Consider the following 12836-nt stretch of genomic DNA (forward strand, 5'->3'; position numbering starts at 1 on the left):
GGAAAGGAGGAGTGACAGGTATAACCTGGCTCCAGGTCAAATTAACTTTGTAAGAGAAAACAACCAATGATTTCCTTTTCCCATCTTCCTTCCTCCATTACACTCCTGAAACCCACGTTACCCATGGTTTCCAGCAAACGAGGTGGGCAAAAACGTGTGTGCGTGTGTGCGTGTGTGTGTGTGAGTGTGTGAGAGAGAGAGAGAGAGAGAGAGAGAGAGAGAGAGAGAGAGAGAGAGAGAGAGAGAGAATAAGAGAACACTAAGCTCTTATGCCCCAAAGAGCATAGGTAAAACGGTTCTCCCAGGCCCCGCCCAGTTAAGGGGTTGACCAGGTTTCTCCCTCGTCCCTTGGACAACCTGTTGACCTAATGGGAGCTATCGGCCTTATTTCTGGGAGTGGTGTGGAATGGGTGAGAGGAAGAGGCTATTGAAAGAGTGGGAGGAGGAAGCCAACCTGGAAGCTGGATCTAAACCGTCTTCGTGGTCCACCTTGCAGGACTGTTGGGCTGTGGGCCAGAGGGGTGGGAAGGCAAGTGAATGGGTCAGGGTGCAAAGCTGCCTCTTAAAGGGACTCTGTCACCAACCTCCCCAAACACACTCCCTCAACTCTTGTATTCCAGATGCGTGCAAATCTCCTCAGGGCCGGGTCCACAGGAGCCCTTGGCAACAAGGGCACTGGTTGGTCCTGCAGCCGGTGGAGGCCTCTGCACGGGGTCTGCCAGGGAGCTTGCCACAGCCCAGAGAAGTCAGTCGAAAGCCTCCAGGAACACAGACTGCTAAGGGCAAGTGTGAGGCATGAGGCATTAATCTCCACAGAGCCCAGCCAACCCAATGGCAGCCAGCACTGAAGGGATGGGAGAGGGCCATGGTCAAGGAGGAGCTGACTGTGTTGTGTTTCCTTCCATCTGCACATACACACGGAAACCCAAGAGAAAGGGTGACAAGCGATGTACAGCCAGGAGGTTGACAGGGTCCCTTTAGGTCTCGGCCCCTCCCCCGGTGCTCTCCAGTGGATTAACCTGTGTGTTAACCTAGCCCGAGCCTGCTCTCTGCCTCTCTTCCTTTCCCTTTCCTCCCCTCAGAGGTGTTGCAGACCAAGGCCAACTTACCCATTTTGTTTCAGGTCGCTGGTGGAGGAAAGACTGTAACTCATCCTCCTTTCGTATGCCCCGAACCTTCTACCTTCCTACCTCTCCTCCTGCCCCCACACCCAAATCATGTTTTGTTACCACGTCTTCTAGGCCAGGTGCTGAACATCCTGGACTCTGCTCTGGTTCCTGTTTCTCTCCTTTCTCTTTCTCGACCTCCCTCACCTTCCCTTCTGAAATAGCTCTACCCACAACGATGGCATTCCTATCTAGAGATATTCCCCCAGTGTTTTCCGAAATCTAATTTTATATCAGACGCATATTTATAGTTCATTGGGGTCTTCGCTCTTTGCCTCCCTTCCTTCAAAATTAGCTTTCTCCATTTGCCCTGAGAATGATATCTGAGAACCTGGGAGGGAATTGGTTGTTTCCTGCTCATAGCATGTGACTTGAATGGGAGAGAGAGGTCTCTCTCCACCTCAAAGCCTCTAGTATATTCAGAAAAATATTCTGGGAAGCAAATGAGAAAGCCACGATCCCAAGCCAACCTTCACCTGACCCCATGCCCTGGCCAACCTCTGCTTCCCCAGTCTGGCTGTCCGAAGTCTCCGCGGTGGTGCTTCTGTTTTCTTTTGGCAGAAATGCCTGGGAACCGAGAGGCCCCTTTCCCTGTGACCCGACCTCCCACACTAAGAATAACAGCCCTAGGACAGCATGTCTTGCGATCTCTCTGGAAAGAGGGCATGGCTGGGAAGTGGGGAAGTTCAGGGAGCTGGATAGAGCCAGGAGGAAATGGAAGAACACAGACTCTTGGCTCTTGTGAGTAAAAAATAAAAAGGGAGAGAGAGCTGGGGAGAGAGAGCTGGGAAACTCTCAGAGGAACCCTAACGCTTTCATATGCACTCACCACTCTCTAGAATTCCATCTCCTGGAAGCCCCAACTAGTGGCTCAGAGAATAGGAAAATTCTGGGCCTGCTGAGCAAAGGTGTTCCAGCCCTGTTTTATCCCTTTGTCGACATTCCTTAAAGGACGAAAGGAGAAAATGTCCTTTTTCATTAAGACTAGTGTCTTTGGTATGAGGTCTTTTCCACCCCGCCCAGGGGAATATGGCTGTCCTGGGGTTTCCTAAACTGCGAGTGGATGTCCCGTGTGGTCACAGCATTTCTCTCTAGACTCCTACGCCTCTCAGAGAGGCCACTTTGTACAGAGTCCACTCACCTAGGACTCCTGGAATCCTCTAGGGAACTGGGGACAGCCTATCCCTTGGTTGACCAGTTATCCAAGTACCTCAAAAAAAGTCTTTCAAGAACTTTCATTTTTTTCCCTTTTCTAAATATGGTGGAAAACCCGAAAATCCCATGCTCACAGGGTAAAGTAGTGAAATCAGGACACTGTCTCCCCGATCTGTGCTAGAACCTCTCCTCCATGGCTGCCCTCCCCAGGAAGCCTGTGTCCCCATCCACACACCCTATGCCCAGACTACACCTGTCAGTCTGGTTCTCAGGAAAGGCTTTGGCAACGTCATTCACTTCGGTGGCATCTGCATTTCGGTGGGTCCCTATTCCAGAATGACGATGTTGGGAAAGGAGCCTGGGGCAGGTGCTTGGGAGACGCCCTGAGAGCACTGTACAGGGCCACGTCCTGCATTACCTAGCTCCAAGACTGACCTGGACTCTGTCTCCCTTCTGTTAGTGAAGCCTTTGCCAGGACACAGCTGCCCCTGGGAATACTGGAGCATGTCCAGTGCTGGAACAAGGGTGACTCTGGTTCCGTCTGCATAGAGCCCATATTTTTATAGGTATCATTCTAATGACGTGGCCCCCTTGTTATTGCTGAGCTTTACATGAGCCACCTCTGGGCCCAGACGACCTGGCCACCCTTCTGGGCCACACCGATTGCTACTTCTTAGTTCTTAGATCAACCACAGGGCCACAGCCCATTCTCCTCTAAGGGATCATCCACCTGTGTTCCCTCCCTCCTTGCAGAAAAGCCTTTCTGAAGGAAGAGCAGTGGGGCTATAGGAGATGCTAAATGTGGACTGAAAAGAGAGTCCAGCCACAACCCTTCACTGCCTGCCCCACGCCCACTCCTGCCCTGCTGGGAAGTAGAAAGGGCCTCTGGGCAGGAGGGTGGCGAGGCGGGATGGATCCGGAGGAAGGGGAACCATGTGGCCACTGTGGCCACAGGAGGCAGGGCAGGAGGATTGGCCGCCCCCTTCTCCCCTGGGCTCCTGGGCTCCTGGCCACGGCGAGGGTGTTTGGAACTCCAGCAGCAACACTGAGGTCCGGACGGTGATTCTGATGGTGATGTTGCTCTGTTCTTGTCTGTCTAATATTCCTTTTTAATCCCCGTCCTGCCTGCCCCTCCCTTATGTAGGGTTACTTTAGTGATCCCTGGAATGTTTTTGACTTCCTCATCGTAATTGGCAGCATAATTGACGTCATTCTCAGTGAAACTAATGTGAGTATGACTCTGCCCTCCCAGGAAACCTCCTCCTTCCTTCCTCTTCTGCCTCCTGTTTCCCTCTCTCTTTCATTCTCTCTCTCTCTTTACCTCCTTTTATTTATTTTGTTTAATTTCCTGTTTTTACTCGCCTCCAGTCATGCTTTTTATTGAACCCGCCGTCGTCCTGTGAGGGAAAAAAAGTGAGAGCTTCTCCTCCTTTTTTTCCACTTGTCCCAGCTCGGCCCTCTGTGCTGGGCCCAGGAGCTGGGAGCCGAGTGGAGGGAGCAGGCGGTGGGAGGCCGCCCGGTCCCCCTCCCAGGGTGGCCACGGCCCAGTGTAAGCTCTGAACTAACCCAGCTTTTGTCAGGCCTCTCCACCCTGCGAGAACCAGGTTGCCCAGGTCTGAGCCGCCAGAACTGTAGAGTGGTAAGAGAGTGTTTACTATACCCACGTAACCTCTTTCTTTTCTCATTTTTTTCTCTTCTCTCCTTTCTTTCATGCTTTTTTTTTTTTTCATTTTTCCTTTTTTTGTTTTGTTTTTCTCCTTTGTTGTTGGTTTTTTTTCTCTTCTCTCTCTCTTTTCCTCGGCTTCTCTGCCCCATGCAGCACTATTTCTGTGATGCATGGAATACATTTGACGCCTTGATTGTTGTGGGTAGCATTGTTGATATAGCAATCACCGAGGTAAACGTAAGTACTTGGCGTCTGTACCTAACTGTCCGTGCCTGCTCTAACACTCATTGTCTTTCCCCGGTTTATTTTTTTCTTCATTTTATTTTCTCCTCCCCACCTCCTAATTCTCATTTAGTTTTTTAAATTTGTTCGTTTAAATTGGTTTAAAGGATCTTTTCTTGTCGCTTTCTTTTGGAACTTTTAAGTTTTTTTTTAACTTCGTTACGAATTAGGCCTCCCTGATCCTTTTAAGTTTTGATTGCTGCATCTTTTTCTCTCTCCCTTTACAATCCGCCTGGCATGACTCACGCTGTATAGGAGGATGCAGCTATGGGGATCATGGAGTGAGAAAATCAAGGAGTATTTACAACTTCTGGGTCTGAGCAGCTGCCGGGGCCAGGGCCCAAACCTCTTTTCACCCCCATCTCACCTCCAGACCACCGCCTCTCCCCCTCCTGCCTTTTCACCCACAGCATCCTAGAAAGGGAGACATGGAGTTAAGGCTCTGTCTTTGCCTGCTTTGTCAACCCAAGGCCCAGCCCATTACACTCACACTGAAAGGGCTCCACCCCATTTAATGTCAGCAGCTCTCCAAGCACCTTTGGGAGAGGAGAAGAGAACCAGTTGTGCTTGGACACCTGCTTGCACACCCCTCTTCTCTGGAGTAGCCAAAGAGCCAGGTGGCTGGGTGACCCACTGAGAGCTCTTGCGGGGGCCTTTCTTCCTTCTTGCTGGGGACAGTGGCATCTGCTTCCCGCATGGACCCACGCAGGGAACTGATTCTTCACTCACCTGGTTCTCTCCCACTCCCATCCCCCTCACGTTCTGCCCTGGCTGCCCGGCCTCAGACAGAATGCCAGCCTCTGCGCTCCGAGGCCTCCTGCCACCTTGTCCCAAGAGTTGCCTCCTCCTATACAGTTCCTACCAGTTCCTGCACACGTCTTTTTGTTACCTGGCATGTTTAAACCTCCTCTCTTTATCTATAGGCAAGCTCTCTGCAGTTAGTGTTTAACATGTGTTGTTTAATTTTTTTGTCATTATTTTTCCTTAATTAAGAGACTTGGTAATGTTTGCACAAACCTTTGACACACTGAACCATTGAATCACAGCACGGAGCAGACGCTGTACAGTTTGATCTAAGATGTTTGAAACTACCCTAGCAATCGCCACCATCTCCCCATTGTGTCTCACCCTCCCCTCTCCATGCCATAATTTGCCCCCTATCGGTTGAGCTGACATGTTATTTTACCTGCCTGATTCCCTTGCGTAAAATCCCGTCTGCCCCTTCCCAGCTGATGGACTTCGGAAGGGGGCGGCCGTGCTTTCCGTACACCGCCCCCGTCAGCCCCTTGCACCCTCCCTGCTCCCCTTTAACTCCAGATTCAATTTCTCCTCTGTCTCCCAGATCTCTCTGAGTTGTCTGTCTCATGGTGTGTGTGTATGTGTGTGTCTGTGTGTGTGCATGCGTGTGTACACTCTCCCTTGACTTCTTCCAGTAAATGGAAGGTCATCTTTTAAAAATCAGTCTTCCCACTCATTCTCTGCACCCCACTCCCCTCCCACCCCCTCCCTCAGCACTCTTGAGCACACTGACAGTTTCGCCAGCTGGAAGAGCCTTAAGTCTTATCTCAGGCGCTATTCAGGGCCATGAGTTGTACATGGATATGTAACAGCCAGAGCCTTTGTGCTTGGAGCTTGCACCATGCAGTGCTCTGAACTGAGGGAGTACTCGGGAGAGGAACAGGGAAGGGAGAGCAGCAGGGGGCCCTGCCCTCCAAGGATGTCATTTTTTCAGACAGCAGTGCACATCCATATGAAAATCTATGTGAGGGACTTGGAGCCTGGTAGCAGGAAAATGCAGGAAGGTGACAGCGAGCTGCCTCCCTGCATGCAGAGGGGACCCACTGCTGTTTCAGGGGGTCCTCTGGGGTTCTCACTATTGGCAAGGCCCACATCAACACTCAACCTGCCATTTTCTCCCCAACTGTTGTTGTTTTTAAAAGAAAAACAAAGACAACACAAAAGAAAAATTTGGGGGGGGGGGTATATAATTGGCTATGTTGGGAGCAGAGAGGGAGTGCAGGACAAGAAAGAAGCGTGAAATGATCATGCAGTACTTTCCGATTGTAAATGGTTTTCTATTTACAGTTCACCCTTGCATTTATCTCCTGTAATTCTGAACTAACCTGTGGATTTGACAGGCAAGAATTATCATCCCTAATTTGCTGATGATAAAGATGACAGTGGAGAGATTAACTGCCTTTCTATGCCACACAGCTGGAATCCCGGCCTCCTGATGTGGCCAGAGTTTGCCCTGGGCCACAGTTCCTCTATCTCTTTAATCCATGATGCCCTTAGATAAACCTATGCATCTCACAGGTCCCCCTCCGTTTACTTCCACCAGCCAGGATTTGTTCAGCCCTTACGTTCTAGAATTTATATTCACAATAACCATAGGTTGTTTTTTTTTCTAAACAAAAAAATTATTTATAAGCCCACCCTTGTAGTTCTGATGCACCTCTGACTCCTCCCAGACCACCTTTACCCCACGTGGAAGTGCTCCTCATTCCTCTAGACTGAGGAGTTTGTGAAAAGTTTTGCTGAAGAGTGGTCAATGGATTAAATGGGGACAATGTGTGCGATAGAGAGCAAGGGGAGGTGTCCGGAGACCCAACGCATATTTCTGGATCAATTTCTTCCCTTCCCATACAATTAATGGCTTCTGAACAAAAGGAATAAATGTAACATCACCCAAGGCAGGAAGATAGTGTGGGAAAGGAAGAGAGGGCTGGACGTGAAGTCAAAGCTGGCAAATCGTTGAGTGTTGCTTCTTCTTTCTGTAGAAGACTTAGTCTCTTCATCCGTCAAGGAATATGATGATATTTATGGCACTATGTTTTGAAGCTCAAATAAGAGCATCTATTTTAAAATCTATGAAAACTGTAAAGCACTATTGAATGGGAGAAACTGTGGCATCCAGGCAAATGACATTTTTTTCCCAAACCCCTGCTGGAATAGCTGGGAGGGCCTAGTCTCTAGCCAATTATATTTAATTATAACTTACCTCCCACAGACAGTGTTAGAGCCCTCATTTCCCAGACACGATTAGGCTCGTACAGATGGTTGACAGGTATGGCCAGATCAAAGCAAGCACAGCTTATTGACCACTGCCCGTGACTCAAGCCTAGATAGGGCTGTTCCACAAGCCCAGTTCTGGCATAACCCTGCACTCAGGTAGCAAACAATACTGTAGATGACAAATTATATGAGCAGTAATGCTTAGTCTCAGAGGTGGGTCTCTCCGCCCATATGGTTCTGCCCTCAAGCCACTGGCAGCTTACAGGTCTGGACACTCCTTGGTGCATGGAAGTTCACAACTCCAGGATGTCTTCCCTGGGTGCCTCCCTTTATTTCACTCCCCAGACTTTTCTAGTCTTACTGTCATCACAAGACATCCATTCCCGGACATATGTTCAATTTGGCAGGAATCCATACTTGTAGCCTCAGAGGAATCCATGAGGGCTTTTCACCTGCGATTCATCATCTTTGACTCTTTTAACCCTGTAGAAATCAACTCTCATTTCCTCACCTAACTGACGTATTCATCCTAACTGCCCTCTGAATATTCCTCACATTTAAACACCTTTCCTTTCCTCCTTGCCTTTACTAGGCTTTGGTGCCCCCCTCCCCCCCCCTCCCCCCCCGCCCCTGCCACTCAGGAATGGATTTCCCACAAATCCCAGGAACCATCATTCATTCCACCATATTTATCGTCTCACCTTCTGTGTGTGTCAGGTACGATTTTAGGCACCTAAAATCCCTAGGCCACTCTTTAGTGAACAAAACAAAAGCCCCCTCCTAATGAGCTGGGGTCTGGGAAGTAATCAGTGAGCAATGCAATAAGTACAGAAAATAAGGAAATTGGACTATCTGTTAAAAGATGGCAAGAGCTTCAGAAAAGGAATAGTGTTGAGGAACGGGGGTCAGAAGTGCTAGGGAGCGGTGAAGGCAGGGGCTGTTTTAAATAAGACAGAAGTGAGGGGTTACCCATTCAGATACCTGGGAGAAGAGCTTTTGTGGCCAGAGAAGCAGAATGGTCAGGAGAAGGAGGAGAGGGGAGGGGATCAGGGAAGGGGACCAGAATTTGGCTCTCCTGCTGAGCGAGAAGGGGAGACACTGATGCCTTTGAGAAGAGGTGTCCCATAATCTGACTTACATTTCCAAAGGATGACTTTGCTGTCAGAGTAGAAACCAGAACACCACGTAGAAGGTGGATGTGGTAACCAGGGTGAGAGGGGATGGTAGCATGCACCAAAGCAGCAGCAATAGAAGTGGTGAAAATGGTCAGATTCTCGGTCTGTTTTGAAAATAGAACTAACAGTATCTCCTGACAGACTGGATGTGGGAGTGGGAGAAAGAAGCATCCAGGATGGCTGTGAGGTTTGGGCTAGGCAGTGGGAGGACAGAGCTGGTATCGACTGGAAAAGACAGGAGGTGGAGCATGTTTGCATGAGGAGGACAGGAGCTCAGTTGGGACGTGTTTATTTCGCTTCCCAGTGGAGGTGACAGGTAAATAGTTGGACACTCAGTCTGAGGTCAGAGCATGGAGTCATGAGCATATAGTCAGTATTCAAAGCCAGGACAGTGGTGAAGAGCTCCATGGGAGGTAAGAAAGACGGGAGAAGAATGAGGACTGAGCCCCAGCCTCCGGCTCGGAGAGAGCAGGACCCTTTGTGTTCAGAGCCGGTCTGTGGTTCGATTTCTCTTTACTCTGTTAGATGCCTCTGAACCACAGCCGATGTAACTAGAGGGCCATCGTAAGTCTCCGCCTTGTGCAACTATGCTGGCTTCTGCATGCGTGTCCAGGGCGCAGGCCACTGCCCTTCTCCTCCCTAGTGCATTACCTTGTTCTCCGTCGGAGGCTTCCCTTCCCGTGTCCCCTGGGAGAGCAGAGTGCAGTATCTCATCCTTCTAAGGAAGCTCTCTGGTCTTCTTCTCTTTCTAGGGTATGGAATTACATTTTTCAGAGGGAAAACGCAGAGACATAATCCCTGTGGTTGTTAATGGAACTTCCCGGAGCATCAGAAACTGCTCCCAAACATTCCACATTGGAATCAGTCTAGGCGCCTGGCCAGCAGCTTTTCCCAACACTCTTCTCTTTCATTCTGTATTGTAAAGTCTGTTGCACAATAGAGAGTGCTGAGAGGCCTGGATTCTTGCATTATGGGTACAGAGAAATATTCCCAAATTGCAAATTAAGAAACCTGTGTTCTGTTTCCAGCTCTGGCACAATGTAGCCATGTGAGTTAGAACTATTAACCCATTCTCTGGGCCTCAACTTCCTTGAATGCAAATGGAGCATTCAAGGTTGAGATAGTCTCGGAGGGCACTTGTGACTCTAGCATTCCATGAACCTAGATGGAGAATTTTCTGAGAATTTGAGGCAAATTTTCATTTCTTTTTCACCGCCTTGCCAGGTTTCAGATCTAAGGTGGAGTTCCTTTCATGAAGCTTCCAAGGCCATGTAGGAATCTGCTAACTTGGCTTTGAAGTGGCTCGTGTAGAAACTCTCCGGAGAGAAGGCACTGGAGGGACCTTCAGGGAGTGGAGCAGGACAGAGATTGGGTGAGGCCTGGGAGCCTCTGGGGAAGGTTCAGAGGGAGGAACAGCTACAGGGTTTACTTAGGTGCCAAAGCGCTAGTCCACAGGAGTGACCAGAGCAGGAAAATAAGGTAACAATGGTACTGGCTGTGATCTTAGCTGATTAGATCAAGGTAGGGGAGGGGAGGAGGATTAGGCGGAGGGGGAAGAGGAAGACGATGGCTGCTCTTCCACTAAGGACATCATACACATGGTCAGACTAATTCCTCAGAGTGTGCGTGGTCCATAAGAGGGGACCGAGGCTTACCCATGATAAACAGTTTGCCCAAGGTCATACAGCTAATAGGAGGCAAGACTGGGATTCAGATCCATTTCTGTAGGAGAACTGACTCTTGCATTTTCACAGAGCCCATTGGCTAAATCCGTGGGCCAGGCTGGCCTGGGCATGGCATTACCGAAGGGCCCCTGCCAGTCACAGGTCCTCATTTGTTGCACTCTCAGCAATGTGACCTGGGGCAGAGAGGCTTAACCTAACTTCTCTGTGTCTGCTGACGCTGCCAATGCCCAGACCAAGGGAGCCCAGGCCACCCTGGGAATGCTCAGACTGAAAGCACATCTCAGGTTCACGCACCTGATTAATGCGGCTCAGGAGAAAGGGGCAAAGCAAGTGCAAAGCCAGCCAGCCCCGCTTACCCTTGCCCCCCTGACATCTGCAACTTGAGAAGAAAATGGGAGGAGGGAGGAACAAGACAAGGGATGAGGCTCAGCTTCAGGGAGTATGCAGGAGTGTGCATGTCGGGGCCTCCAGGTGCTGGCCCCCAATCCTCCTTACCCCAACTCCTGAAGCCAGTGGTACCTTTCCACCACAGACCCACAGGCACAACTTCTAAATACTTGCCACCTCACTGGCTCCCCATAAAAATAATAAAGCAAGTTTGGCTCCTGCTCTGGCTTCAGGGCCTGGAATGATGGGGAAAGGCAGTCAACCTGAGTCACAGAGAATGTTTGCTACACATCCACCTCCTCTGAGTTGAGTCAGAGAGCTCAGCCTGCACGTTCCAACCCTCTCTCCATCCTTCAACTCACTATGCCTATGTGGACCCTCGGCCTGGCTCTCTAGATCTGCCTTTTCCTGCCCAGGCCATAGCAGAAAAGGGACCAGAGCAGCACAAGAAAGGGAAGGCTGAGTGTCCCCACCCCCAATTGCTGCAATGAGGGGTAAAGGCAGAAAAGTGCAGGCAGAAAGTGGATTCATCCAGCAATGTTAGAGTGGGTGCAACTTTGGGTACCATTTAGCCCAAACCCATCTCCATTGATTCCAGAGGGCCCACCTCCTTCTAGCTAGAATTTTTCCTTGGAGAAACAGATGCAAGCCAGGGGGTTTTCAACACAGTGGGCGTGTGGGGGAAGTGATCCTCTTTCCGCTCTCCATCTTGTCTGGTCTTTGTGCTTACCTTCATTTGTTCCCTGCTCTTTTCTGTCCAATGTTTTTGCCTTCCTCATAATTCCCCCATCTTCCTCTTCTTACCACTCCTCCTCCACAGATCCATTTCCATCTCTCCATTCACACCAGCCCAAAATGGAGAGTCTGCTTAAGAATTACTTTCAATTACCTATCTTTCCTTCATTTGCCCTTATATCTAAAGGCTGTTGACATCTATCTTCAATTTCTGTATATTCCAGGTGACTTGTGCTTATTTAAACTTTGCATCTCCCTTAGCAAGGAAGCCTTTTATTTCGTTCAGCTTTAGAATGTTACAGTTTAAAATATTTTACTTTGGCCTTCTGAAAATCCCTTTCTCTGCTGCCATCTCTGGTGGCTCTAAGATTCATCATCTCCCGACTCTTCCATATCTATAGGCCACACTGGTCCCTGGGATGTTCATTTCTCCTGGGTGAAAGAGGACATGAAAGGATAATGAGGACCCCTACACACACCTCTTAACTGACATGTGCTGGCTCCTGGCTGTGAAGGCAGTGTCAAATGTCTCTAGAAGCTCCTGGTGCCTGCCATTCTGTTCTCTCCTGTATGTATCAGCCTGATAATTGTCCTCCCACCCTAGATTAACTGGAGCCCCATCAACAAAGCCCTCAGCCCTCAGCCCTCAGCCTCAGACCATACCATGACCCCCTCACAACTGAACTAGCCATCCTGTCTTGCAGATCAAATTGGGATGAAAGTAAAGACAGTAAAAGCAGAAAAGCAGAGCATAGGGTGGGGGTGGGGGTTTGTGGGGAGGAATGCCAGCTGGACCCAGACCTTCAGGTGGTTGGGAATGGAATTTATATCACGTCTACTTCCTGAGTTCTAGACAAGAGGTTAAAAAGAGAAAAAGCAAGGGTTCTGTAGTAGAGTAGCCAGTAAAAGACTCACATACTCCCATGGCATGGCTTTTGACTCATATTCCAGAGGAATGAGGAATTCAGTGCCCTGATGTAGCCACCACCTTGGTGGCAGCTGTTGGGGTCGGGCATCCCATTTCCGCAGGTCCGTTCAAGACTCAGCCAAGAGCCAGCCTTCCCTGGAGGGAGTCCGAGAGAGCCTGCACCTTCAAAGTCAGCATGTCCAGGAGGGGACAGCAGTGCCTTATAATCTCTTCAAGATGCTCTCTAACCAATTGATCTCAAGAGAATATTCTGGAAGACAAATTGGTCGGATATTCCAGCCTAGATATCTACTACCCGACTCCTAAATGCCTAGTAATCCTCGCCTTTTGGCCATGCTTTAAAAAAAAAAGGGAAAAGTTTCTTTTTTATATGGTTAGGAGCTATTTTCAACACATTTTTAGTCCTCCAGAGAGACAATGTAATGTTAACAGTTGGGAAACACTTTCCACTGACTGTCACATCCACCCTCTTAGGAAGTCCGTCCCTCTAGGAGAACCCCCACACCAGCCTCTGGTCCTCCCTGAGTCCCCCTGAGCATCCTCCATGTGGCCTAAAGATAGTGCCCAGTAAACAGGAACAGCAAGTACATCCCAGAAACAAAGACTCATCCACTAAGGTAACACTTCAATTTGATCCTGAAC

General features: G+C 49.4%; 1 protein-coding gene across 15 annotated transcripts in view; it reads left to right on the plus strand.

Moving 5' to 3' along the window:
• The window catches only part of CACNA1C (calcium voltage-gated channel subunit alpha1 C), a 606859-nt gene that overhangs the window by 549370 nt on the left and 44653 nt on the right, over positions 1 to 12836 (plus strand). For 6 of the 15 annotated variants that reach the window (XM_025041069.1, XM_025041060.1, XM_025041067.1 and 3 more), the window contains one exon: positions 4141 to 4224. In XM_025041069.1, the coding sequence (XP_024896837.1) occupies positions 4141 to 4224 (84 nt within the window). Of the gene's footprint in view, positions 1 to 3465; positions 3550 to 4140; positions 4225 to 12836 lie in introns of all 15 variants that reach the window. The other 9 variants (XM_025041061.1, XM_025041070.1, XM_025041066.1 and 6 more) reach the window with 2 other exon arrangements.

This window comes from Pteropus alecto, unplaced genomic scaffold (assembly GCF_000325575.1).
Source record: "Pteropus alecto unplaced genomic scaffold, ASM32557v1 scaffold76, whole genome shotgun sequence".
Taxonomy (NCBI): Eukaryota; Metazoa; Chordata; class Mammalia; order Chiroptera; family Pteropodidae; genus Pteropus; species Pteropus alecto.